Source organism: Theropithecus gelada, chromosome 3 (genome assembly GCF_003255815.1).
Source record: "Theropithecus gelada isolate Dixy chromosome 3, Tgel_1.0, whole genome shotgun sequence".
NCBI lineage: Eukaryota > Metazoa > Chordata > Mammalia > Primates > Cercopithecidae > Theropithecus > Theropithecus gelada.
In genome coordinates this window covers 127,747,475-127,773,803 of record NC_037670.1, presented here as the reverse complement: position 1 = coordinate 127,773,803, position 26,329 = coordinate 127,747,475, and the positions used below count along the sequence as shown (strand labels likewise).

At 40.7% G+C, this 26,329-nt stretch overlaps 1 protein-coding gene across 5 annotated transcripts in view; it reads left to right on the top strand.

Moving 5' to 3' along the window:
- Positions 1 to 26,329, top strand: part of SLC26A5 (solute carrier family 26 member 5) — a 92,133-nt gene that overhangs the window by 283 nt on the left and 65,521 nt on the right. For all 5 annotated transcript variants that reach the window (XR_003118593.1, XM_025379638.1, XM_025379637.1 and 2 more), the window contains exons 2-4: positions 2,761 to 2,889; positions 21,971 to 22,175; positions 22,661 to 22,800. Coding sequence is in view for 4 of the 5 variants with exons in the window: in XM_025379638.1 (XP_025235423.1) it covers positions 22,024 to 22,175; positions 22,661 to 22,800 (292 nt within the window). In the remaining variant the exon portion in view is untranslated. The remainder of the gene's footprint in view (positions 1 to 2,760; positions 2,890 to 21,970; positions 22,176 to 22,660; positions 22,801 to 26,329) is intronic.

Sequence of the window (26,329 nt, the reverse complement as noted above, 5' to 3'; positions counted from 1 at the left end):
GAAAGTCTCACGAAGCGCTTTCCTTTGCAATCCCCGTCCCCTCGCCCTCTGCAGCTGCACACAGCATTTTTACTTCACGTTTGCCTCCTCGAATCCCTTCGGCGCTTATCCAGCCCTTTGCCGTTTCCAGTTTGGTTTTCGTCTTTTTCCCGCGCGCCCTGGCTCTGCTCCGTAACACCCTCCTCTTGCCCTACGGTGGCCGGCACCAGACTCCTTGGGTCTGGCCTGATTTGTATCCAAACCGAATTACCCAAAACTAGGCCCTCAGTTCTGCCTCTGGCCCTCTCTCCGGAGACTGGCCGTGCCTCCTCCTGTGCCGGGCCGGGCTTGCCCGGCTTTGGCTGCCCCGAGCTCCCAGGGAGCGAGGCTGTGGTCCCGAGACTGGGCCCTCCGCTCAGTGCCGGGCAAAGCTCGAACCCCGGGTCTCCTACTTCTCCGCTCACGAAGGGACTGGTCAGAGCCTAACAGCCCTAAAATTTGGTATTGGCCCCCTGCCGGGAAATCCTTCTCCCTACTAATCAGGCATCGCGGCAGCTGCTCTGCCATCATAGAGGCTCTGACACTCTGGACTCTCGAAGCTCGCGGCAGTGTTTATTTTTACGAGAGATTTAGTTGATCAGGAACCAATTGACTTGGTTAACTGCCTCATGTAGAGCGCACCTGCGCCGGGCTCAGCCGGGAAGGCGTGCTGGACGTTCTCAATGAGCTCCGAGACCTACAGAAGAAACAGCTGCAAGGATCCGATCTGCTAGCTGTGAAAAAAGCCTCGGATACGCTGTAGGTGGGCAGAATTCTTTTCCTAGCTTCGATGAGTACTGTAGATTCTAGAATTTAAATAACATTCATGGAGACTCTTAAAACAACAAAAAAAATGGCAACCTTTTGCGGGGACTGACTGAGATTTAGCTTTTTCCTATCTGAAAAGTGAACAGTGTGCACTAGATACAAATGTATTGTCTAAAGTGTAGGAATCTACAGCATAGAAATGCAGGGGAATTCGGAGTATGCAATAGGAAGTATCAACCTTTTTGAAAATGAAACTTAAAATGTGTTTTTGTCAGGCATTCCTTCTAATTACTGTAGTATTGCTTTGTATCAGAAGACTTTCAGACAGAGGACAGGAGGGAGGAGAAATTCAAACTAATTTGCATTAGAAAGAAAGTTAGGGCGAGGAATTCCTAGGTAAGGTTGCTATAGCTCATATCTTAAGTGCACTGTTGGAAAGCTTTCTAGTCTATTAGGTAACACCTGAAGCCCCAATTCTCTTACGTAGCATTTCTTTTTTTCTCTCTCTTTAACTACTCTGAAACTGTACAGAGTTACACGTTCCTCATTAATTTATGAGCGAAACCAAAAGAATTGACTCAATCCAACAAGTATTTGAGCGCCTTTCGAGTAGAGGCGCTTTGCTAAGAACAGAAGAATGGAAGACTAAGGAAGTTTCTAACAATCAGTGGATTATCTTGTGAGGTGTAGATGCAGGTGTGCACTGCCTATTCAACTGACAATCAAAATCAGTTGAGTTTTCATCTCATTCTAAATATCATGTGTTGCCCCCTGGTATCTTAATTTTTCTACCGTTGCAGGTAGTCTGCATTTTAGTAACCCAAGTGAAACAGTTTTCGAGGGAAATCATGATAAATAAGAAGTACATCCATATTCCCAGGTGTTCTCATTACCATTACATTAATAAAGTTAAAATCAAGAAAAATGAGATGATTTTCCTTTCTTTTGGTTTCAAACTAGTGAAATCTTGCACAAAAGAAGACACAGCATGAATAAATTTAATAATTTTGTGCCTCAAAGTATGTTTTATGTAAGTCTATTCTTTTAGAGGATAGATCTAATTTCATGAACTCTTAATCCTTTTGAAGGCTAGTTCCAGGACCAACTTCATAAAATGTTTTATTGTAGGTACCAACAACTGTCAACATCATTATCTTCTCCCCACCTTCACCTTTGAAAACAATTGTATTCTAGAGGACTATGAAGGAGGGGACAGGTCTCTTTCAAAATCTGGAGAACACTAGGGACTTTATCCCCCCAAAAATAAAAAAGCACACCCATTCAAAATCTTGTACACCTTTCAGAGGATTCCTGGTGCCCAGGTTGTGAGAGCTTGCTTTAGAACGGGTCAGCGAATTAGTCAGAGGGTAGGTAGGTGGAGGGAAAGGGAAGTGAAGCAAGATGTGGGTAAATTCACAAACTGAGTGGATATGACTTAATTTACTTTCAAATGGAATAAATACATGGCCCCTTGAGTAAGTATTCTGTGAATGGGAAGGAATAATTGTATTATTTGTAAAAGACTAAAGACAGATTGGCCTAATTTTTTAATTGATCAAGGTCAACTCTTATCTTGAACATTATGAGTCTCTCATTTTTCTACTTTTCTTGCTCTTTTCAAGGCAAGTGCTCTAGGAGGATTTGCTCCCAGTACTGATGATGCCCCATTCGGGACACAATCTCTCATATGCAAACTTGTAGTCATGAATTGCTACATATGGGAATGGTCGAGTTCAAAAATTGAAATATATGTTTTTCACACCCTAGCAGTTCACCCTTAGGAAGAAGATATAATTATATATAATTAGCCTATCCCATGTAAGCCACTCTGATAGCAGTAGCTGTGCCTTGGAAGGGAGTGGGTTGATATTAGGAATGAAAGGACAGCATTAAGAAATATTTTAGACATAGCTTCTTTCAAAAACACAAACCAGCAACTGCTGAATTAACTTACTTTTCTTCTTCTATATATAGGGCCAAGGAGCGAGCTCTACCTTCTCTAGCTCTCAGCTCCAGTAATCAAGGTTTCAGTGAACTTCACTGGAGCTCCCAGTGGGGGATCTTGTCCCCTGTCCTGACTTTTGTGCTGCACATTGGATCTGGGTAAGTAGACAGCCTCCTCGAACTAGTAAATTGGAGAGTGGGTCAGAGGTAGTGATGGATTTTATCCAGATCAAAGGATTCCTCAAAATTTCCAGAGATCTGAATCACACACCACTACTTGGAAGAAAACTATAAGAGAGAATACCAGAACCATCACACCTTACACTTACCTTTTAACTTGGATCGGGATCAGCCTAAGATATCCTTAGCTATCAACCAGCTTTGACTTACCGTATTCTTGAGTGGCAACTAGGTGGTGGGCCAACAACCCTAGAATGTCCTTGAAAGATGCTTATTGGATTTGTAAATTAATGGAGATCATGGTTTTAAGCCAAGCTCTGCCACTAACCAGGCATGTGGTCTTGGGCAAGTCACATGGCAGTTAAATTCTTTGGACCTTAATTTTTCTATGTATAAAATGAGGGTGCTATATGGCACCAGTGGTGCTCAGCAACTAATGTATAATTCCATTGCATTTGCATTGCCTGGGAGTTTATTTAGAAAAAAAAATACCCAACAGAGATTCTGATTAATTAATCAGATTTATTTTGAGGATAAAGTCCTTAGTGTTCCCTAGATTTTGAAAAAGACCTGTCCCCTCCTTCATAGTCCTCCAGAATACAAATGTTTTCAATAGTGAAAGTGTAGGCCAGGCTCAGTGGCTCACACCTGTGCTCCCAGCACTTTGGGAGGCTGAGGCGGGAGTACCATTTGAGGCCAGGAGTTCAAGACCAGCTTAGCCAACATAGCAAAACCCTGTCTCTACTTAAAATACAAAAATTAGCCAGGCATGGTGGTGCATGCCTGTAATCCCAGCTACTGGGAGGCTGAGGCAGAAGAATCAAACCCAGGAGGTGGAGGTTGCAGTGAGCCAAGATTGCGCCACTACACTCCAGCATGGGCAACAAGAGCAAGACTCTGTCTCAAAGAGAAAAAGAAGAGTGATGAAGGTGGGGAGAAGATAATGGACTGGCATAGGCCCAGGCATCTTTATTTTTTAAAAGTCCCCCCAGCAAATACTAATATCCAGTCAGGATTGAGAAAAGCAGGCCCACAAAATCCCTGGTAAACATAACCTGGCCCAGCATTGCACCTCCTCAGTGGTAACCAAACCTAAACATGTCTTTCTCAGAAGCAGTCCAGATCAAGCTATTTCAGGTTATTCAGGGGAGCTGCTGTGCCTGCTCACCTTTTTGATATTCCCACAATGCTTTGCTGACTTTGCAGCACCTGGTAGTTTTTGACAGTCTGAATTAGGTGTAACTCTGCCTATCCAGGATGATCAGCTGTTCCTAAAGGTCCCCAGAGACGATAACATCTCTGCTCTGGGTATCCATGCCAGTGTTTAATAACCTCTTGAAATTTTCTCCTTGAAGTGATCTGTGACTTGTTGAGGTGGGGAAGAAAGGTGTCAGCAGGGGATAAGCATGATCACCTTGATCGCCGCTGAAATGTGAGCTTCAGTGTCCAAACTGAGATAAAAAATGATCCTCACACCTTCTCAAGTAGTTGAAGACTATTGAGTTACCAGGGAGAGGAGAAAAAGAGCACATTGTTTACCTTAATTATTTCTTGGGACCTAATCATGTTGCCATTACACTGTAAATTCTGTAGATTTTCACACTTGGAAAATTCTTCTAGAGTTAGCACTTACTATATTGTAATCCATGAAACGTATTTGTTTACCCTACTCTTCTTTTAATCTCCTAATACTCTTCATATCCCAAAGACAAAAAACTGTGTGTATATGTGACTGTCAGATCAGTAAGAGAGACAGACATCAGTTGACCAAAAATGGAAAGGAGGAAAAACTGACAAGGGTAAGAGGCACGTGGGTTACCAGGAGCTACACTTAATTTCTCTCTTTTCTTTCTCGATTAGTCTTATCTCTGCTATAAGCCTATTCTCAACTTGCTGAAATGCAGGCAGATTACCATATCCCATCTGCTCTGTTGGGAGCAAGCCTCCCAAAATCTGGCCATAAACTGGCCCCAAAACTGGCCATAAACAAAATCTCTGCAGCACTGTGACATGTTCATAATGGCCCTAACGCCCAAGCTTGAAGGTTGTGGGAATGAGGGCAAGGAACACCTGGCCCGCCCAGGGTGGAAAACCGCTTAAAGGCATTCTTAAGACTCAAAAAATAGCATGAGCAATCCGTGTCTTAAGGGCACGTTCCTGCTGTGGCTAACTAGCCCAACCTATTCCTTTAATTCAACCCAACCCTTCATTTCCCATAAGGGATACTTTTAGTTAATTTAATATCTATAGAAACAATGCTAATGACTGGTTTGCTTTTAATAAATATGTGCGTAAATCTCTGTTCAGGGCTCTCGGCTCTGAAGGCTGTGAGACCCCTGATTTTCCACTTCACACCTCTATATTTCTGTGTGTGTCTTTAATTCCTCTAGCGCCGCTGGATTAGGGTCTCCCCAACCGAGCTTGTCTCGGCATGCTCCGTGTTGACAAATGTGGGCTTGTGGCCCTTGATTCCCGCATGTTCCCTGCAGCCTTCCATACACAGTGCATGCAGTACTGTCTCCAGGGGTGAACTGGCAGCCTGGACACACTTGGTCTAATCCAGCGTTGGCCAATCCCAGGGCCTGACTTAATTCTAAATCACAGCTTAGGTTGGAGCATATTTTATTTTTTCCTGGAGTGGAAAGCTATTGGCAGTAAAGTTTTTACCTCTGTATCTCAGAGGAGTGGCCTTTACCTGATGTCAAAAATCCAATGCAGACCTACAAAACCAGCTCAGCCCCCACCTCTCCAGCTGCCTAGAGCTGGTTGTACTCATTGCCAGTAAAAAACAAACAAAAGAAAACAAAATTCTAGGATTGGAGTCGTTTTATATGTTCATTGCTGATCGTTGTTCCCAAAGATTTAGTAGTATTGGGCACATGTTCTGTTCTATCATAATTTATTCCTGACCTACTTCTTAAAATGAATTAAAGTAGGAAGAAATATACCAGGAAAAGGTAGATTTGTCATAATTTCAACTCTACTGGAAACTTAATTATTACTAAACTCAATGGCCCATTTATGTGTTTATAAATAAAAATGTATCCTCCCATACATCTAGTTTCTTAAGATAATAAGAATAGGGTCGTGCTAGTCCTTAGGATTATCATTAGTTTGCTTTTTAAATCTTTACTTCCAAAAAGCAACACAATTTTGCAAAATAATTAGAAATGGTAAAATTTCTTAGCCAGTCCCTGTTTATTGAACACTTTTAACAACATCCTCAAAGGTAACAAGGGTTTTCATTGCTTCCTTTCTTGCATTTTTGTTTCCTTCCTTTCTTCCTAGAGTCATTCATTATCCAACAAATATCTAATGAGTTCCCCCATGCCCCTGACTTCATGTAGGTTACATTCTTATGAAGAAGGGAAGGGAGACAGAAAATAAAGAAGTAAACCATCATGTAGGTTAGATAGTGTTAAGTGCTATGGAGAAACATACAGCTCATAAAAACATGAGACTGTCTGGGAGTACAGCATCCTGGCCAGTGCAAAGGCCCTGAGGCAGACATGTGCTTGGCATGTTCATAAAACAGCAAGGAGGCCATGTGCGGTGGCTCATGTCTATAATCCCAGCAATTTTGGGAGGCCAAGGCGGGTGGATTGCTTGAGGCCAGGAGTTCAAGACCAGCCTGACCAACAAGGTGAAATCCCATCTCAACTAAAAACACAAAAATTAGCTGGGCGTGGTTGCACACGCCTGTAATCCCAGCTACTCGGGAGGCTGAGGTGCCAGAATCACTTGAGCCCAGGAAGCAGATGTTGCAGTGAGCTGTGATTGCACCACTGCACTCCACCCTGGGCAACAGAGCAAGACTGTCTCAAAACGAACAAACAAACAAACAATAGTAACAGACAGCAAGGAAGTCCATGTGGCTGGAGCAGAGTGACAAGGTGGGAAGGCGAAGAAAATGACCCCAGCAAGGAAAGGAGCAGTGGACAAGAGTTTGAGAGGGTGCTAAAGATCATACAGGACCCATTTTCAGTGGGATACTTGTAAAGTGATGTGAAGATGGGGTTTCTTACTGTTTAGTTGAAACAGCAGCAGCCTGTGTTCTCTTTCTTCCTTGTTATACCTCCTGGATAGTCCCCCCGGCTTTCCTTTCCTCTCCAAATTAATCTCTTCCCATTCCTCCCCTTGTGCTTCCTTTCCCCCTAGGCTGGCTGCAGAGAGGGCTTCGGTTTCCCTTTCTCCTTGTTGCCCTGAAGATAAGCCTGCCCCTCCTGTTCTAAGAAATGTGCTGCTAGTTGCTAAATAATAAAAACTGTCAGGTAGCACCCCAACCAATAGTCATGAAAGAAATCTTAATGAACTTATGCAAAATATATTCCTTGTTTACACTACAGACCAGACACAAAGTGGTTGTGTTATTGTTGAGCTGAGTTGAGCCTGTGTGTTTTGTTGGGTCTGCACATTGTTTCACAAAAATGTGGATTGGTTTCCAACATTTAAAGCAATGTTTAATGAAAATTGAGAAATTTTTTATTAAAATGTATTTTCAAGTTTTCATTCCAAATTGATGTCCTTTATGAAGTTCTAGAATAGGCAAAACTGATCTATGGTGATAGAAATCAGAACTGTAGTTGCCGACATGTCAGAGATTGACTGGGTAGGGACACGAGGGAAATTTCTAGATAATGAAAGATTCTATTTCTAGTAGTCTGAAATGCACCGTAAACTCATTAAACCATACACTGATCTGTATAGTTCACTATGTGTACATGAAATCTCAATATAGGTGGGCTTGGTGACTCACACGTTTAATCCCAGCACTTTGGGAGGCTGAAGTGGGTGGATGGCTTGAAGTCAGGAGTTCAAGACCAGCCAGGCCAACATGGTGAAACCCTGTCTCTACTAAAATTACAAAAATTAGCAGGGTGTGGTGGCACATGCCTATAGTCCCAGCTACTTGCGAGGCTGAGGGAGGAGAATTGCTTGAACCTGGGAGGCAGAGGTTGCAGTGAGTCGAGAGTGAGACTCCATCTCAAAAAAAAAAAAAGAAAATTTTTTAAAAATTATAACTAATATTTTAACTGACAAATTATAATTTTATACATTTATGGGTACAATGTGATGTTTTGATATATGCATAAAATGGAGAATTATTAAATCAAGCTAACATATCCACCAACTTGCTTACTTACCTGGTTTTTATAAGATATTTGAAATTTACTCTTAGTTATTTTAAAATATATAGTCGACCCTTGGTCTCCACAGGTTCTGCAGATAGAGAGGGCCAACTAGGGACTTGAACATCTGCAGATTCTCATATCCATGTGGGGTCCTGGCACCACTCTCCTGTGGATATAGAGGGCTGAAATCACAGTTATGATTTCTATCACCATAGATTAGTTTTGCCTATTCTAGAACTTCATATAGAACATGAGTTTGGAAGGAGAACTTGAAACTACATTTTAATAAAAACTTTCTCAATTTTTAAATGTTGGAAACCAATGCAAATGTTCATGAAGCAATGTGCAGACTCAACAAAACACACAGTCCCCCTGCTGTGCAGTCGCTCTCAAAACCTATTCTTGTCTGTCTGAAACTTTGTACCCTTTGATTAACAATTCCCCACTCCTTCCCTCCCACCCCTCACCTAGCCTCTGGTCAACACCATTCTACTCTCTACTTCAGTGAGTTTTTTAGATTCTACATGTGAGATGATGTGGTATTTGTCTTTCTGTACCTGGCTTTTTTCATGTAGCATGATATCCTCCAGATTCATCCGTGTTACCACAAATGACACGATTTCCTTCTTTTTAAAGGCTGAATCATATTTTACTGTGTCTATATACCACATTTTCTTTATTCATTCATCCATTGATGAACACTTAAATTGATTCCATGTCTTAGCTATTGTGAATAACGCTATAATGAACATGGGAATGCAGATATCCCTTTGACATATTAATTTCAACTCCTTTGGATATATACCCAGAAGTGGGATTGTTGGATCATATGGTAGTTCTATTTTCAGTTTTCTGAGGAACTGTGATACCATTTTCCATAATGGTTGTACTAATATACACTCCCACCAACAGTATATAGGAGTTCCCTTTTCTCTGCATGCTCACCAACACTTGTTATCATTCATCTTTTTGATGAAGGCCATTCTAACAGGTGAGGTTATATATCATTGTGATTTTAAAGTGCATTTTCCTAAATATTGGTAATGCTGGGCATTTTTTCATGTACCTCTTGGCCATTTCTGTGTCTTTTGAGAAATGTCTATTCTGGTCCTTTGCCCACTTTTAATTGTGTTGTTTGTTTTCTTGCTATCACGTTATTTGAGTTCCTTGTATATTTTAGATATTAAGCACTTGTCAGATGTGTCATTTGCAAATATTTACTCCCATTCAGTGGGTTGTCTCCTCATTTTGTTGTTTCCTTTGCTGTGCAGAACCTTAGTTTGATGCCATCCCGTTTGTCTGTTTTTGTTTTTGTTGCCTGTGCCTTTGGAGTCATATCCAGAAAATAATTGCCTAAACCAGCATCATGGAGCTTTCCCTCATTTTCTTTTAGTAGATTTATGGTTTTAGGTCTTAACATTTAAGTCTTTAATCCATTTTGAGTTGGTTTTTGCATATAGTATGAGAAAAGGGTCCAATTTCATTCTTCTGCATGTGGATAGCCAGTTTTCCCAACACCATTTATTGAAGAGACTGTCTAAAGGAAAGTTTTAAATGGAAGCCCTACGCAACATTCAGCAATACCTGGATAGCAACTGACCACTTCGGGGTTGGCACATGCTTTCTAGATTAGCTCGGACACCTCGTCCACTTCTGTCATTTTCATTACCTACTTCCTTGTAGGTGGTATTGGATTGTGATTCCTTTGGTAGATGCGTAGCAGTTTGGGTTTCAACTATTAGTGGGGAGCAAACCTGAAGTCGTTTAAGGCATCTCATGAGGAAACTGGATTTTAATAGAGCAATGGCTTTAAATTTGTAAGGAAAAATGATTTCGAACTTAGAATCCTATTGTCAATAACTTACCAAGTGTGACAGTGAAATGAAGACATTTTCAGACATTCAAAGACTCAGGCTGTTTACTTCTGAGTACCTTTTCTAAAGCAGTTGCCTGAGGATATGCTCCAGAAATGAGGGTATAAAGCAAGGAGGAGGAAGATGTGGAATTAGAAAGAGTGGAGCTAATCCACAATTCCAATGAAATAAATTGTAGGTTGACAGACGTTCACCAGGCTTAGAAAAAAATTAATACAAATTAGGGCAGATAGTGAGCTCAAGAAGAATGACTTTAAGAAGAATTAAGTAAATTTCCTTTTATAGATAGAAGTAGCAATGAACAATATTTGCATAGTTATAGAAATAATAGGAATTCAGCCTGGCGCGGTGGATCACGCCTGTAATCCCAGCACTTTGGGAGGCCGAACTGGGCAGATCACGAGGTCAGGAGATCGAGACCATCCTGGCTAACATGGTGAAACCCCGTCTCTACTAAAAATACAAAAAATTAGCCGGGCGTGGTGGTGGGCGCCTGTAGTCCCAGCCACTCGGGAGGCTGAGGCAGGAGAATGGCGTGAACCTGGGAAGTGGAGTTTACAGTGAGCCAAGATTGAGCCACTGCACTCCAGTCTGGGCGACAGAGCAAAACTCCATCTCAGAAAAAAGAAAAAGAAATAATAGGAATTCTTCCTGGTCCAAGTGCAGTGGTATTTACAACTAATTGATCACAACCAGTTACTGATTTCTTTGTTCCTTCTACATTCCCACTGCTTTACTTGACTAGCCTAAAAAAATGATGATGAGGATGATGATGATGATGATGTTGGGACTTCTAGCAACCTAGAGGGCTAAGCTGACTCATTCAGATCTTCCTCCAGGACAAACACACACAAAAAAAGGATAAAACACAACAAATGTTCAAATAACCTTGAAATAAAGACTGTCAGAAAGATGCAGAGAAAAATGTTTAAGAAAGAACAGTAATAGTAAGAAATCTCACATGCAGCCCGAACCGTAGGAGTTTTTCTGTGGGATATAGACCCTGGAGTGTTGAATGATGAGGTTGTATCATTCAAACCTTGGCAGAAAATTTGGCTTCAGGCCCACAGGAGACCAGGACCATGGAACTGAAACACTGGATAAGCCTGGAGCTCTAAAGACCTGTCTAGTCCATTAATAGAGTATTAGGCAAAGTCTAACCACTACTTAGGGAAACAAGGAAGTCTTGTAGGCCTTGAGTGAAAGTTAAAAAAAGAAAGTCACCCTTGAACAATCAGAACCCTGGGCCAGTGCCTCATTCAGAAATTGGGTTCAAAATTATACTTCCTCTATGAATAAGAAGACTCAAACCATATTAAACAAACACCAACAGTAGTGAAAAGGTCCAGGACCCACTAAAACCGCCAGAACCCTGGCAGAGTAGACATGAAAGCTTCTAAAGACACGTCACGACTTAAGTGTACATGGAACATCCACAGAACCACTCCTCCCCTTCCACAATTAAATATGAGCTCACAATTTTAAAAACCTACAAATCACTGCAAGGGAGTGTCAGCAAACAGAACAAGCAGAAGAATCAGATCCCCAAGAATTTAAAACAATGGAAATAGATGAACAAGATCACAAGTGTGTTAAAAATTATTAAAAGAATAAAGAGAATTGAAAACAAAAGGAAAAATGGAACACTATGAAATTAGAACAAGCCGATTTCAAAAAGTATAGAAATGAAAAATATAGACATTAAATTTTTTTAAAAACATAATGTCCTACTTAAACAACGTATTAGAGCCAAAAGTAGATTATTAAACTGGAAGCTAAATCTGAGAAGACTATCAACCCAATGAGATAAAAAGCTGGAAAGTGTAAGAGGTTAAAGCACACAATGACATGAGAAGCTCCAACAAATGTCTAATAGAAATTCCAGAAGGAGAGAGAAAAGGGAGAATAAATTGGTATATATTGGTTTTATAGGTAAAGGAATTAAAAATAGTAATATAATTTAGCAAAAATATAAGTGAGTAAGGAGACTTAAATGCTAATATTTCAGCTGCGTGCAGTGGTTCACACCTGTAATCCCGGCACTTTGGGAGGCCAAAGTGGGTGGATCACTTGAGCTCAGGAGTTTGAGACCAGCCTAGGTAACATGGTGAAACCCCGTCTCTACAAAAAATACAAAAATTAGACGGGTGTGGTGGCATGCACCTATAGTCTTAGCTACTCAAGAGGTTGAGACATGGCAATCTATTGAACCCAGGAAGTGGAAGTTGCAGAGAACCGAGTTCATGCCAGTGCACTCCAGCCTGGGTGACAGAGCCAGACCCTGTCTCAAAAAAAAAGTTAATTTTTCATGGTAAGCGTTCGTGAATAATGTCTAAACTTGATAAGTAAAAAGAACAGCCATATGATTTTATTACTTAGAGCAGTAGTTCTCGATTCCAGAAAAGATTGGGAAATGTATCCTGGGGATGGAGAATGCTACTAGCATTTAATGTCAAGAACAGAGATGCTAAATGCATAGAACAATCCCACACAAATCCCACCTGAAATACCAGTTTCCCTTTCTGAGAATTGCTGATTTAGAGTTAATAATAAACTCACCAGAAGAATTAATATCAAAAATGATTCTAAGAAAATGGTGGCTGGCTACAGTGGCTCACACCTGTAATCCCAGCACTTTGGGAAGCCAAGGTGGGAGGATCACTGAAGCCCATGAGTTCAAGATCTGCCTGGGCACCATAATGAGACCCTTTCTCTATGAAGAAAAATTTAAAAACTAGCCAGCTGTGGTGGTACATGCTTGTGATCCCAGTTACTCAAGAGGCCGAGGCAAGAGAACAGCTCGAGTGCAGGAGGTTGAGGCTGCAGTGAGCCATGATCACACCACAACACTCTAGCCTGGGTGACAGAGTGAGACCTGTCTGAGGAAAAAAAAAAAAAGAAGAGAGAGAGAGAGAGACAGGCAGAGAGAGACAGACAGAGAGAGAGAGAGGGAGGGAGAGAGAGAGAGAGAAAGAGAAAGAAAGAAAAAGAAAGAAAGAAAAGAAAGAAAGAAGAAAGAAAAAGAAAGAAACAGAAAAAAGAAAGAAAGAGAAAGAAAGAAAGAAAGAAAGAAAGAAAGAAAGAAAGAAAGAAAGAAAGAAAGAAAGAAAGAAAGAAAGAAAAGAGAGAAAGAAAATGGTTGCTTCAGGAAATAGAACTCGCATTGGGAAGAATGGGATGGAAAACTATTGTTTTTCATTATTAGTTCTGTCATAATACTTGCAGTTTTATCATGTGTATATTATTTTGGCTAAAGGTTATTATTTTAGAAAAAGAAATAACTAGTCAACCAGTAGATTCTCCTTTCATTTTTGCTTAAACTAGAGAACTTTTTTCTATTAAAGTATCTGTCATTCAAACCTAAGCACCACTTTGAATTACTGAGCTTTTTACCTCGAAGAAAATTCTAAGGGCATATCTTGTGAGCATTAAAGATCTTTCAAGCGTTTCTAGCTGGAAAATAAATCTTGCTATTTATTAACTTACGGAGTCACAGCAAATTAGTGCTGGAAGGGATTCAACTTATTTAGTGGTATGGAATAATTTCTCCATGGCAGAATGATTTTGAGCAGTAGTTTTGTATAGGCCAAAGGAGGACTGGGATACAGTCAAATAGCAAGAGCCCATGGCTGCAAATTGGAACCTGCATCCTGCCTTTCATGGACTTTAAAAATCTAATCCTACTTGACCTCTCCAGTTTTATTTCCTATAACCACCCAAAGCACGATTTCTACCAGTACCTTTGGTATTCCATGAACATGTCCTATTAGCATTTACCTTTTCACATCTCTGTGCAAAATCACGTGCCTGCCTTTTTGTCTTCTATTCATTATTTGAGAGCCACTTCAAATTCAGCATCCTCTCCAAAGCCATCCTCTGGAACAGCAGGCAGAAGCCAGGACCTGTGGTCACCCTACTTAGATCAAGTAACTCGCCAGATGTCCCACCATAGTGGCAGAACCAGGACTTGAATTGAGATCTATGTGATTCCACAGCCTGTACTCCTGGCTGCCATTTACAGATAAGGAAATTAGGATACAGAAAGCTTGTATATCTTGCAAAAAAACATGCAGCTCTAAAGTGCCAGTTCTGGCTGGGTGCGTTGGCTCATGCCTATAATCCTAGCACTTTGGGAGGCCAAGGCAGGCGGCTTACCGGAGGTCAGGAGTTTGAGACCAGCCTGGCCAACATGGTGAAACTCCGTCTCTACTTAAAAAAAATTAGCCAGGTATGGTGGCACACGCCTGTAGTTCCAGCTACTTGAGAGGCTGAGGCAGGAGAATCACTTGAATCCAGGAGGCGAAGGTTGCAGTGAGCCGAGATTGCACCATTGCACTTTAGCCTAGGCTACAAAAGTGAAACTCCATTTCAAAAAAAAAGTGCCAGTTCCAGCCTTCAAACACAGTCCTCCTGAACCCTAAGCTATGCATAAGGAGTTGCCTCTATGGATATTAACGTGTAAGAGCCCTTTGGTAGAGGAATTTAAGGGGAGAAAACCACAATCACTTTTGCACCAACATAATATAAAAGAAGAGGGAAAGTACGGGCACAGCACAAGGCTACAGGCTATGGCAACCTTGGCCCCTGCCACTCACTCAAGATCATTCAGCCAACAAATGTCTGGGAGACAGCCGCATGCCAGGCTGTGTACTTGATGCTCAGAAAGAACAGTCCTGCCCTTAACGAGCTTACAGTCTACATTCAAAACCAGCTTGCATAGGTCTTAGGGCCTTTTGCTCTTTCTACATTTTGAGCCATTATAATTAATCAATGATAGTTAATAAGGGAAAACAGATAGGTAATATATTCTGGTTATGCTAACAGTCCAAAAAGTAATAAGAACAGAAAACAGCTTTTTCAAATTCCTTTTAGGAAAGGCTGATACAGTCATAAGTGAAAATATGTTTTTTCTGGGTTCTAATTCATGAGACTTTTGCTATTTGCTGTGTACATTATAGAAAAGTTCACATCCTCTTACTCAGGGCAATGTTGAAAAAATTCATAATAAAATTTATTTTTGTTGTTTATATTGAGGCCCACAGAGAAGTCATGTGAAAGATATAGTAAGCTTGGGCATGTGCTTGCATATTTGGGATTAAAAAGTTAATATATGCATTATTAAAGTTATAAATGTGTAAATTATTTTGAGTAGATGGGTGAAGGTCCTTACTCTCTTCTGATGCCTCCAGTTCACAGAGAAAAATACTATTTCAAAACTTAAAGAAAAGCATTACTTTACTGATGATGGCTCTAACTAGTTTAAGCACCAAGAGATTTAATTGGCATTTTGAAATACTGTTCCCAGAATGTTGTCACTGGAAACGTTTAAAGATAAGGAAACATAGAAGCAGAGAATAGTATAGTTGTTTCCAGGGACTGGGAGGAGAGAAAAATGGGGAGAAATTAATCAAAGGAAATCAAGTTAAAATTATGCAAGATGAAGAAATCCTAGAGATCCACTGTACAGCATAGTACCTGTAGTTGACCACCCACTGCTGTACACTTAAAAATGCACTAACAGGCCGGGCACAGTGGTTTACACTTGTAATCCAGTACTTTGGGAGACCAAGGCAGATGGATCACTTGAGGTCAAGAGTTCGAGACCAGACTGGCCAACATGGTGAAACCCCATCTTTAGTAAAAATATTATACAAAAATCAGCCTGGCATAATGGCGTACAGCTGTAGTCCCAGCTACTCAGGAGACTGAGGCAGGAGAATCGCTTGAACCTGGGAGGTGGAGGTTGCAGTAAGCCAAGATGGTGCCACTGCACTACAGACCTGCAACAGAGCAGGTCTCTGTTTCAAAAATTTTTTTTTTAAATTCTGACAGTAGGTCTTGTGTTCTTATCACAAAATAATAATAATACATAAAGAGAAAAGCAAACTTTTGGAAGTGATGGATATATTTATGGCATACATTCCTCCAAACTCATCAATTTGTATACACTAAGTATATACAGCTTTTTGTATGTCAGTCATATCTCAATAAAGTGGTTTAAAAGTTAATAAAGATAAGGAAACTAAGACTCAGAGGCAAATTTTGTATGTTAATTCAGCAAACATTTTTCAGCCCTAACTACCAATCACTGTACAGAAATTAGTAGTATTGCGTTTCTCCTTTCATGAGGCTCGCAACTATTTTCCCAATAGGTTGTGCATCAGTCTCACTCCATGAGCTTTAAAAAAATACAGATTCTAGAATTACTAAATTAGAATCTCTAGAGGGGGCTGGGCATAGTGGCTTATGCCTGTAATCCCAGCACTTTGGGAGGCTGAGGTGGGCAGATGACCTGAGGTCAAGAGTTCGAAACCAGCCTGGCCAATATGGTGAAACCCCATCTCTACTAAAAATACAGAAATTACCTGGCCATGGTGGTGGGCACCTGTAATCCCAGCTAATTGGGAAGCTGAGGCAGGAGAATCGCTTGAACCCAGGAGGCAGAGGTTGCAGTGAGCCGAGATAGTACCACTGCACTCCAGCCTGGGCGACTGAGCAAGATTCCGTCTCAAAAAAAATAAAAAACTATGATGAAAAATGTTCTACATTACCTTAAAATTCCTCCCTTCATAGCTGTGGGGAAATGGACCTTGAAGCTCTAGGTCAGTTTGCTTTGCTATCATTAGTATTTTGTGTTTGAGGACCTGCCAGAAGATGTGTCCATTTAGGTAATCCTAGTAAGTGACTTTTCTCATGTAAGGATTTGTGTACTTTTACAATTTGGTGATTTATAATTTCAATCAGCACACTGGAAACTCTTTATCTGTCGTATAAGAGTCTGGTTATTTGATCTCCTAGTATTGGTTCCTTGGTTACTTTGCCTCTCTGCCTTTGATAAGATGGTTATTGATAGCCTTCGAGGCTTTAATTATTTAATCGTTGTTGATACAAATAAAAATTCCCCCAAAAGGACAGCCTTTCATTATATCTTCTTCTCCTTTCCTTTTCCAGTTGAAACATCCTTGAACTACCAACCAGCTCTCTCAAAAAGGACATAGATTAATAGCCAGGGTGCCAGTATCTCAAAAATATTTGAGAAGTCATCTCTGTGTCTCTTCCTAACCTACAGAGAGTTAAGGTTGCCAGATTTAGCAAAGAAAAATACAAGATACCCAGTTAAAGTTGAGATAAACAAAGAATATTTTTAATTATATCCCATGCAGTATTTGAGACATACTTATACTAAAAGTTTATTTCTTGATTATCTAACGTGCAAATTTAACTGAGCCTCCTATATTTTCTCTGGCAACCCTACAGATAGTGCATATCTTAATGCTTTAGAAAATCCATCTAATGTTTTGAGATCTCAATTTGAGATTTGCTCCTAATTGAAACCCACAAGGAAATGGTTATGACAGTTAAGACTGCATTTGCCTGAAGTATAGTGGATGTTACACGGCCCACCTCCATACAACTCTCTTTTGTTGTGAGAATATAAGCATAGAAACAAGACTTTGCTTGAGAAACCTAAGCCAAATAGTACTGTTTTGTAATTTGTATTATTTTGCAGACACACATAAGTAAAGATAGTGCTACGATGCATTGCGCAGAATTTATGTACACGCTATTTAGGTTTTTTTCTTTTTGTTTGTTTGGGCGGTGGGCACATGGATGCGTGGGTGAGGGTGTTTGTTTTGCCATCTCCTGAGTCAGTGGTTTTGAGCCTTAGCTGTACAATAGAATCACCTGAGAGCTTCTTAAGCTCTCAATCCGTGTCTGCTTTGCAGACCAATTAAACCAGAATCCCTGGAAATAGAGTCAAGCATCAGTATTTAAAACTGCCCAGGTGACTCCAATGTGCAGCCATGGCTGAGAACCAATGCCCTAAATGAAAATGGCAAATTTGAAAAAGCTCTTTTTACCACTAAATTATGTCCTTATTTTAATCCTCTTCCAAACTCATTTCATGTACTTTTGAGTCAGCATATTATGGCAATTACATTTATTATTTTGTATTATATCTTCTATATATGATGTATAATATCATAAAGCTTACTTTAAAAATGATTTCACGTGGCTTTAATCAGTCACTGATTCAGTATTAGTTTCTTCAACATCTATAATTGGCTTTCATTTTCAAATATTTCTTTGTGATTTTTCTTACGTATTTTTCATATGTATTTCTCTCTCTCGCTCTCTCAGATTCTAAGCCAGTGATTCTCAACTTAAACGGCATATTAGAACCATCTTAGGATGCTATAGAGAAATGCCCAAGCCTGCCTCCTGGAGGCCGTGCTATAATTGGTCGGGTGTGGAGCCTAAGCATTAGTGTTTAAGTACCTGAGGAAGTTCTGGGTTTAGCCAGAGTTGAAAGTCAGTGTTTTCAATATGTCAAGTACCTATCTAGCTGATCAACTGCATGTCCTGGGGAACTTTTAATACATAAATATAATTGCTCTGCTTAATGAAATAGAAGAAATTTTGAGGTTCTGGGAGAAGGAGAAATAAGGGAGTGGTAAGTGACCACCCTCTTGTCTTTATACTCTCAGATTCGTGGGTGTCATGAGGAATTCCTGATGTTGGGGATAGCCAAAGGACTCTCAAGACTAAAGATAGAGATGCCTCCTATTTTAAGTGTTTGCTATGCTTCAGTGTAAACCATTCTATTGCCCTGAAATCTCCAGAAAAGATTGCCACATACATGGGTAAGGGACACATGCTTACACCCACAAGTAGTGAATACCCATTGTTCGGGCCTCACCCAGTGGAAATCCTAACTGTGTAGGTTCAGGGTAAGGCCCTGAACCCAGTAATTCAAGCCCTCCCCAGACCACTGTGATGATTGGCCACATTTGGTCACCACTGCCTTGTAGGTGATAAAACATCCCTAGACATGATCATCATAATTCACCCAGTCGACAGCTGGGCAAACTCCTGTGGGGTAACAGGAAAATCAATGGTAAAACTGAGTTTCTGCAGCAGGAGAAAAACCAGAGTCTGATTCTTATTAAACCTTCCTCAGGTCTACCGGTTCCTTTTCTCTTCGAGTGGCCACATGAAGGAAGAAATTACCTTTCTGAACTAGGACAAAAGAAGACTAAGAAGATGATGCCTACAAAGAATAATAATAAAAGTTTAAAGCAGATGTAATCTATAAGATGAAAGATTAGACAGGAAGCATGGCATGCATTATCAATAATCATAACATACCCATTCAAAGATTTCATTCACCCCCCAGTTACTCAGCACCTGCTAGGATACAAGTGCTGAGATAGGTCCTGGGAATTCAGAGTATGATATTGTCTCAAGGAATTCACAGTCTAGAAGAGTAGATTAATGATTCTATTAGAATAGAAGAATGGAAGAGCATACAAAGTAACATGCATAGGCCCATTTCATAAAGGATTGTAAGTGAGGGGAGACTTCACAGAGAAGCAGAAGACAGAACAAGGGTTTGGAAGATAGAATGATTAGGCTGTGGGGAAAATGGAAGGAGTGAAGGGAAAGAAACAACATCTCTTATTAGAATGAATTGAAACTCTAGATGGGCACAGAGGCGTAAAGCAGCATGGTATGTTGCCTGGATGACAGATGGTTTTATAATGATGTCATGTAATGATCTGGAGGAGTTAGGGCAGGTGGAAGCCAGTGGTAGGGTTTTGATGTGTCGAACTCCACTCACACATCATCCCAGTCATTCTTGTATTTTGATGAGTTCCTAGAGTGGCCCTAAAGAGCTGGATGAGAGGTGGCCAACCCACCTTGCTAGTCTGAAACAAAAAACGTATAATCTTTATTTCTCGGGTTCTGCAATATTCTCTTTCTCCAGATTTACCATTTCTTAGTTCATATGAGCTGCTATAACAAAATGCTACAGACAGAAATTTCGAAACAATAGAAATTTATTTCTCACAGTTCTGGAGTCTGGGAAGTCCAGGAACAAGGCACCAGCTGGTAAGGGCCAGGTGTCTCTGCTTCCAAGATGTTGTCTTATTGCATCATCCTCTGGAGAGGAGGAACGCTGTATCCTCACATGGCAGAAGGGACAGAAGGGATGAAAGGGGGTGAGCCCCCTCTGCTATGTCTTTTTATAACTTAATCCCATTCGTGAGGGTTCTGGAGCCCACATGATCAATCAGTTCCTAAGGACCACACCTCATAATACTGTTGTATTGGGGGTTAAGTTTCAACTTGAATTTGAAAGAGACAAAAACAGTCAAACCGTAACATTTTAATGTCATCCTTAATGGTAATTGGTTGCATTTGCTGCCATAATTTTTTTATAGGCTCTTGAATTTTCAACCTCTTTCAACATAGGTATTTATTTTGCATAATATTTTGTGGTAGATCATACACAACCCTGATTTCAATTTGTTTTGTTTTGTTTGAGATGGAGTTTCGCTCTCATCACCCAGGCTGGAGTGCAATGGTGCAATCTCAGCTCATTGCAACCTCTGCCTCCCAGGTTCAAGTGATTTTCCTGTCTCAGCCTCTCGGGTATCTGGGATTACAGGCATGTGCCACCATTCTCAGCTAATTTTTTTTTTTTTTTTTTCAGTAGAGGCAGGTTTTTCTCCATGTTGGCCAGGCTGGTCTTGAACTCCTGACCTCAGGTGATCCACCCACCTCAGCCTCCCAAAGGGCTGGGATTACAGGTGTGAGCTAGTATACCCAGCCTTGATTTAAATTTGAATGTGACTTTATTTTGATGAAAACCTGAGTTTTCACTGTGAAGGAGTTGTATTGACCAACATTAATAGCCCTCACAATTCCACAGTCACCACACAAGCACTTAGCCATGCATTCACGTTAACCTCTGCCCGCTCTGCCATTAACTTCCTTCAGTTGGGAACACTGGCTTTAGTTGTTGTGCTTTTAATATTTTATTATGAGGTATGTAGTTCGAATGTACAGACAAGTGCAAACAATCATGTAACAAGCACCAGTTTACTTACTAAACAGCATAATAAAATCTTCATATTTTGCTGTCTTTGTGCCAGTTCTTTTTTTACAAACTAAAACATTGCAGATACAGTTAGTAGAAGCCCTCTACTATCCCTTCTTAGTCTCATTTCCCTCTCTCTAGAGGTAAAACCAACCTGATCTCAGTGTTTATTGTTGTCAAGAGTGGTTTTATACTTTTACTACAAATATATGTAATAACATATACTATTATTTTGTTTTTAAACTTTAAATAATTGAATCCTCTCAGTATTCATCTGTGCCTTACATTTTTGTTGAAAATTGTCTCTGAGATTTGTTGATGACACATATAGATGTAGTGTGTTTCTTTTAATTACTATATAGAATTAAATTTATGAATATACCAAAATGTATTTTTACTGCATACAAGTAGACATTTAGATTTTTTCCAATGTTTCACTGTTATAAGGCTGCAGAAAACATTCTTGTACACATCTCCATATGCACAAATATGTTGTATTTTTATTCTTTAATCATTTCTTTTACTCATATAAGTAGTATCACTATGTAGCAATGAAAAAAACTATCAGTCATTCTAATAATCAAAAACATGACAATGTAATCAACTTCAAAACAATATTAGAATAGTGTGCTGATGTTTTAACTTATTGCCTTTCACAAAGGTCACCAGTAACTTCCCTCAAACAGACATATAAGCCTCAGCCCTGAACCATAGAATAATTTAAAGAGTAATCAACCATAAATATAGAATTGGAAGGGAGGCTAATATAGCTTTAAGAAACATTGAGTCAATTTAAGGACTGATCGTACACTTTTTTTCTGTTTCCTTGACATATAGCTGGTCAAAATTGACCTGATTTGCAATTCCTCTTATATGGACCTAGAGGCAACTGACTGTAGTATTTAGCCATTGCACTTAATATGAGCTTTTGTTAAAAGTACACACATTAACCATTTATTGCCCTGGGAGGCAATAAGTCACGTTTATTTTTTTTATTGATTTTGATTTCATTAATTACTGCCTCCTATATACAGATCAATCCATTAGGTCCTCTGGGGTGTCCAAAGAAAGCCTCAGAAGAGCTTGGAACACCACAAAGAAGAGATGCTTAGGAAAAGTCATCAGTAGGATTTTGGCATGTAAAATGGATTTTTTCTTTTTTCCCCTAGTAACACTCAGGAAATGCTTGTCTCCTGCTATTAATGAGTGATTTCAGAGTACTATGGATCATGCTGAAGAAAATGAAATCCTTGCAGCAACCCAGAGGTACTATGTGGAAAGGCCTATCTTTAGTCATCCGGTCCTCCAGGAAAGATTACACACTAAGGACAAGGTTCCAGATTCCATTGCGGATAAGCTGAAACAGGCATTCACGTATGTTGCATTTTAACCTGTTTCTGTTATTGTATCATTTAGTTATGAGAGGCGCAAGGTCAAATGTGTAAAGAAAATCTGTTTGGTGAAGTGGAGAAAAAAATGAATGCTGAGCCATCATGGTTTGCAAAGCTGTTCACGAGGTTCAGTCAGTGTTAGATATCTGTACACAGGCTTCATCATGAATTTCACCATATTTATTGAATTCCTACTATGCCGTTTGTCTGTGTAAATGTTAACATAACCAGCACGCTTTCTAATTCTCCACCCACCTTCAAAATACCTTTTGTGTCCCAGGAATATTCCAGCCACTCTCTTTTTTTCCCCACCCCTGACTCCTACCCTGTCTGGCAATATCCTGAATCACCAATTGGAAATTTTTCCAGATTGCTCCTGGGAATAAGGAATGGAAAGTGCTTTGGTTTGAATTCTACAGAGATGTTTCTCATTTATAACTTTATCTCTGTCTGTCTTTGTCCTTTCAGATGTACTCCTAAAAAAATAAGAAATATCATTTATATGTTCCTACCCATAACTAAATGGCTGCCAGCATACAAATTCAAGGAATATGTGTTGGGTGACTTGGTCTCAGGCATAAGCACAGGGGTGCTTCAGCTTCCTCAAGGTTAGTAGATCTTTCTTTCCCCCCTCGCTGTCCTCAAACAAATGCTTGACCTTCTGTTTATTTCATCATGATTGCAAATTCATAATTTTTATCATATCTTTCTAGTAACCTTTACCTGTCTAAAGGTATTCTTCAGAAACATGTAATCCTTGAACCTGTAATCTCAGCACTTTGGAAGGCCAAGGTGGGAGGATCACTTGAGACTGGGAGTTGGAGAACAGCCTGGGCAACAAAGTGAGACACTGTCTCTACCTTTGAAAAAACAAACCAAAACAAAAAACACAGCTGGGCATGCCTGTAGTCTCAGCTACTTGAGAGGCTGACACAGGAGGAGCGTTTGAGCCCTGAAGTTCAAGGCTGTGAGGAGCTCTGATCATACTACTTCACTCCAGCCTGGGAGACAGAGTGAGACCCTGACTCCAAAAGAAAGCTCCAGGGATATTAATAGTAGAAAATGGTGATACTGTTTTGCAGATCAGTACATTGGTTGGGCATTATCTTGCCACTTGCTAAGTCAGTCACTCAAGAAACATTTTGTTGTTATGGTTGTTTTGAAGGTTTGTGGCTTCTGAGTCCATATTCTAATTACAAGGGACCATGATATGCTAAATTCCTGTAGTATATTGCAGCAACCCTGTGATTTTATATGTCATATAAGAACTTAAGAAAATATTCATTAACTTATTCATTAATTTATTCATGTATTCTAAATAGTACATGTTTATTAGGCACCTACCTGGCTCACTGTCCTCATGGAGCTCACTAACCATCCAATCAAGGCATGAGATGCTAAGCAGAAAAAAGCACATAGAAAAATTTTAATTACAATGATAAGCACAATGAAGGAAAAGATAAGGTATTGTGAAATAAAAATAGTGGGCCGGGCGCGGTGGCTCAAGCCTGTAATCCCAGCACTTTGGGAGGCCGAGACGGGCGGATCACGAGGTCAGGAGATCGAGACCATCCTGGCTAACACGGTGAAACCCCGTCTCTACTAAAAATACAAGAAAATTAGCCGGGCGAGGTGGTGGGCGCCTGTAGTCCCAGCTACTCTGGAGGCTGAGGCAGGAGAATGGCGTGAACCCGGGGGGGCGCGGGAGCTTGCAGTGAGCCGAGATCGCGCCACTGCACTCCAGCTTCGGGCACAGAGCAAGACTCCGTCTCAAAAAAAAAAAAAAAAAAAGAAATAAAAATAGTGGATCTAGGGCTGGCTGTGGTGGCTCACGCCTGTAATCCCAGCACTTTGGAAGGCTAAGGTGGGTGGATCACCTGAGGTAAGGAGTTCAAGATCAGTCTGGCCAACATGGTGAAACCCCATCTGTACTAAAAATATAAAAATTAGCTGTGCATGGTGGCATGTGCCTATAGTCTCAGCTACTCAGGAGGCTGAGGCAGGAGAATTGCTTGAACCTGGGAGGTAGAGGTTGCAGTAAGCTGAGATCGTGCTACTATACTCCGGCCTGGGCAACAGAGCAAGACTCCATTGGGAAAAAAAAAATAGTGGATCCAGGAAATGAGGTTTGAGCTGAGACCTGACTCAGGTCAAGAATAAGAGAAAATGCATTTCAGGCAGAAGGAATAGCATGTGTGAAGGCACTGAGCAGGAAAAGAATTGGGTGTGGGACAAAGAATGAATGGAAAAGCATTGTTCTAGGAGTGTGAGGGAGCAGGGGGCAGTGGCAGGTGAGGTGGGCACAGGCAGGCCTGCAGAGTCTTCTTAGGCCATTTTTGGGTTTCATTCTGAGTGCAGTGAAAAGCTATCAGCATTACTTTTTATTTAGGTTTTCTTTGTGCATAAGTCTTCTCACACTGCTAATAAAAACATACCTGAGACTTGACAATTTATAAAGAAAAAGAGGTTTAATGAACTCACAGTTCCATGTGGCTGGGGAGGCCTCACAATCATGGCAGAGGGCAAATGAGCAAAGTCACATCTTACATGGTGGCAGGCAAGAGAGAGCTTGTGTAGGGAACTGCCCTTTATAAAATAATCAGGTCTCGTGAGACTTACTGTCATGAGAACGGCAAGGGAAAGACCCACCCCCATGATTCAGTTACCTCCCACTGGGTCCCTCTCACAACACATGGGAATTATGGGAGCTGTAATTCAAGAAGAGATTTGGGGAGGGACACAGCCAAACCATATCACTCTGTAAGAGGTCACTGAAGACTGCCGTGGGGGGAATGGATTTGGGTAGTGGGAGGGGTACCAGAATGGATGTGAGGAGACCAGGTAGAGGTGACAGCAGCTCATGGTAGGCAAAGGTGATAAAGGCTTGAACACCTCTAGGTCAGCTGTCCAAAAATCAATTCCCTTGTAGCCAGTTTCCAAAAAATTGTCAAAAAAAATCACTTCCCCTAATGAGCAATTGGCTTTGTTTTTAATTTTCCAAGTGACTGATTTACCATATTTATTAAATCTGTTATACAAAATCTTGCAGATTTGGGACAGATTCCCACAATCATTTTGGTGCCATCACCCCAAGAATAGATAAATGGACAGATTCAAAGGCAGAGGTAAGGGCAGGGTGAGAAGCAGATAAGGGCTCAGTATCCAAAACAGGAAGCAGAAGTCAAACTGACATTCAGTCAAGCTGGACTGACGGAGCTCCAGGAATGTCTGCCGGCAACCACGCAAGCTCACACTCGAAGAACTCCTCAGGATTCTACCTAGTTGAATTTTCACCGTCATTCTGCAAACTTATCTTCAACCAGCTGACCTTCTTCCATCTCGAACTAGAATGCTGGCTGTAAGAATGGAAAGAATTGGAAAGACATATATTTTGTAGGCGAGATCAGCAAAACTGGCTGTTGGATTAACTTAGAAAGAAGGAGGAGGGCGTGTCAACAATAACTTTAAGACAACTGGGCTTATGGGTTGGATGTGTGGAGATGGTGAAGAAGAGGGATGGTCAAGAATGACTTCCAGGTTGCGGTTTCAAACACCTGAGGGATGGAGGTGTCAATTGCAGACATAATAAAGATGACAGGACTGGGTATGGTGGCTCATGCCTGTAATCCCAACACTGGGAGGCTGAGGTGGGTGGATAACCTGAGGTCAGGGGTTCAAGACTGACCAACATGGTGAAACCCCATCTCTACTAAAAATACAAAATAAGTCAGGCATAGTGGCACATACCTGTAGTCCCAGCTACTTGGGAGGCTGAGGCAGGAGAATCGCTTGAACCTGGGAGACGGAGGTTGCAGTGAGCTGAGATTGTGCCAGTGCACTCCAGCTTGGGTGTCAAGGGCAAAACTCCATCTCAAAACATAAAAAATAATAAGATGACAGGAATAGGATTGAAGAGTAAGTCTGATTATGTTAAATTTGAGATGCTTGTGAGATAGACAAGTAGATATTTCATGTTTGTATTTAATATATGATGAGCCCAAAAGAGAGGGAGGGGCTAGAGATATCAAGTGTGGAAAGCATTTAAACCATGGCAATAGACCATGGCACCTAGGGAGAGAATGTGGAGTGAAAAGAGAAGGGAGCTAAGATCAAGCTCTGTCCAACATTAAAGACCCA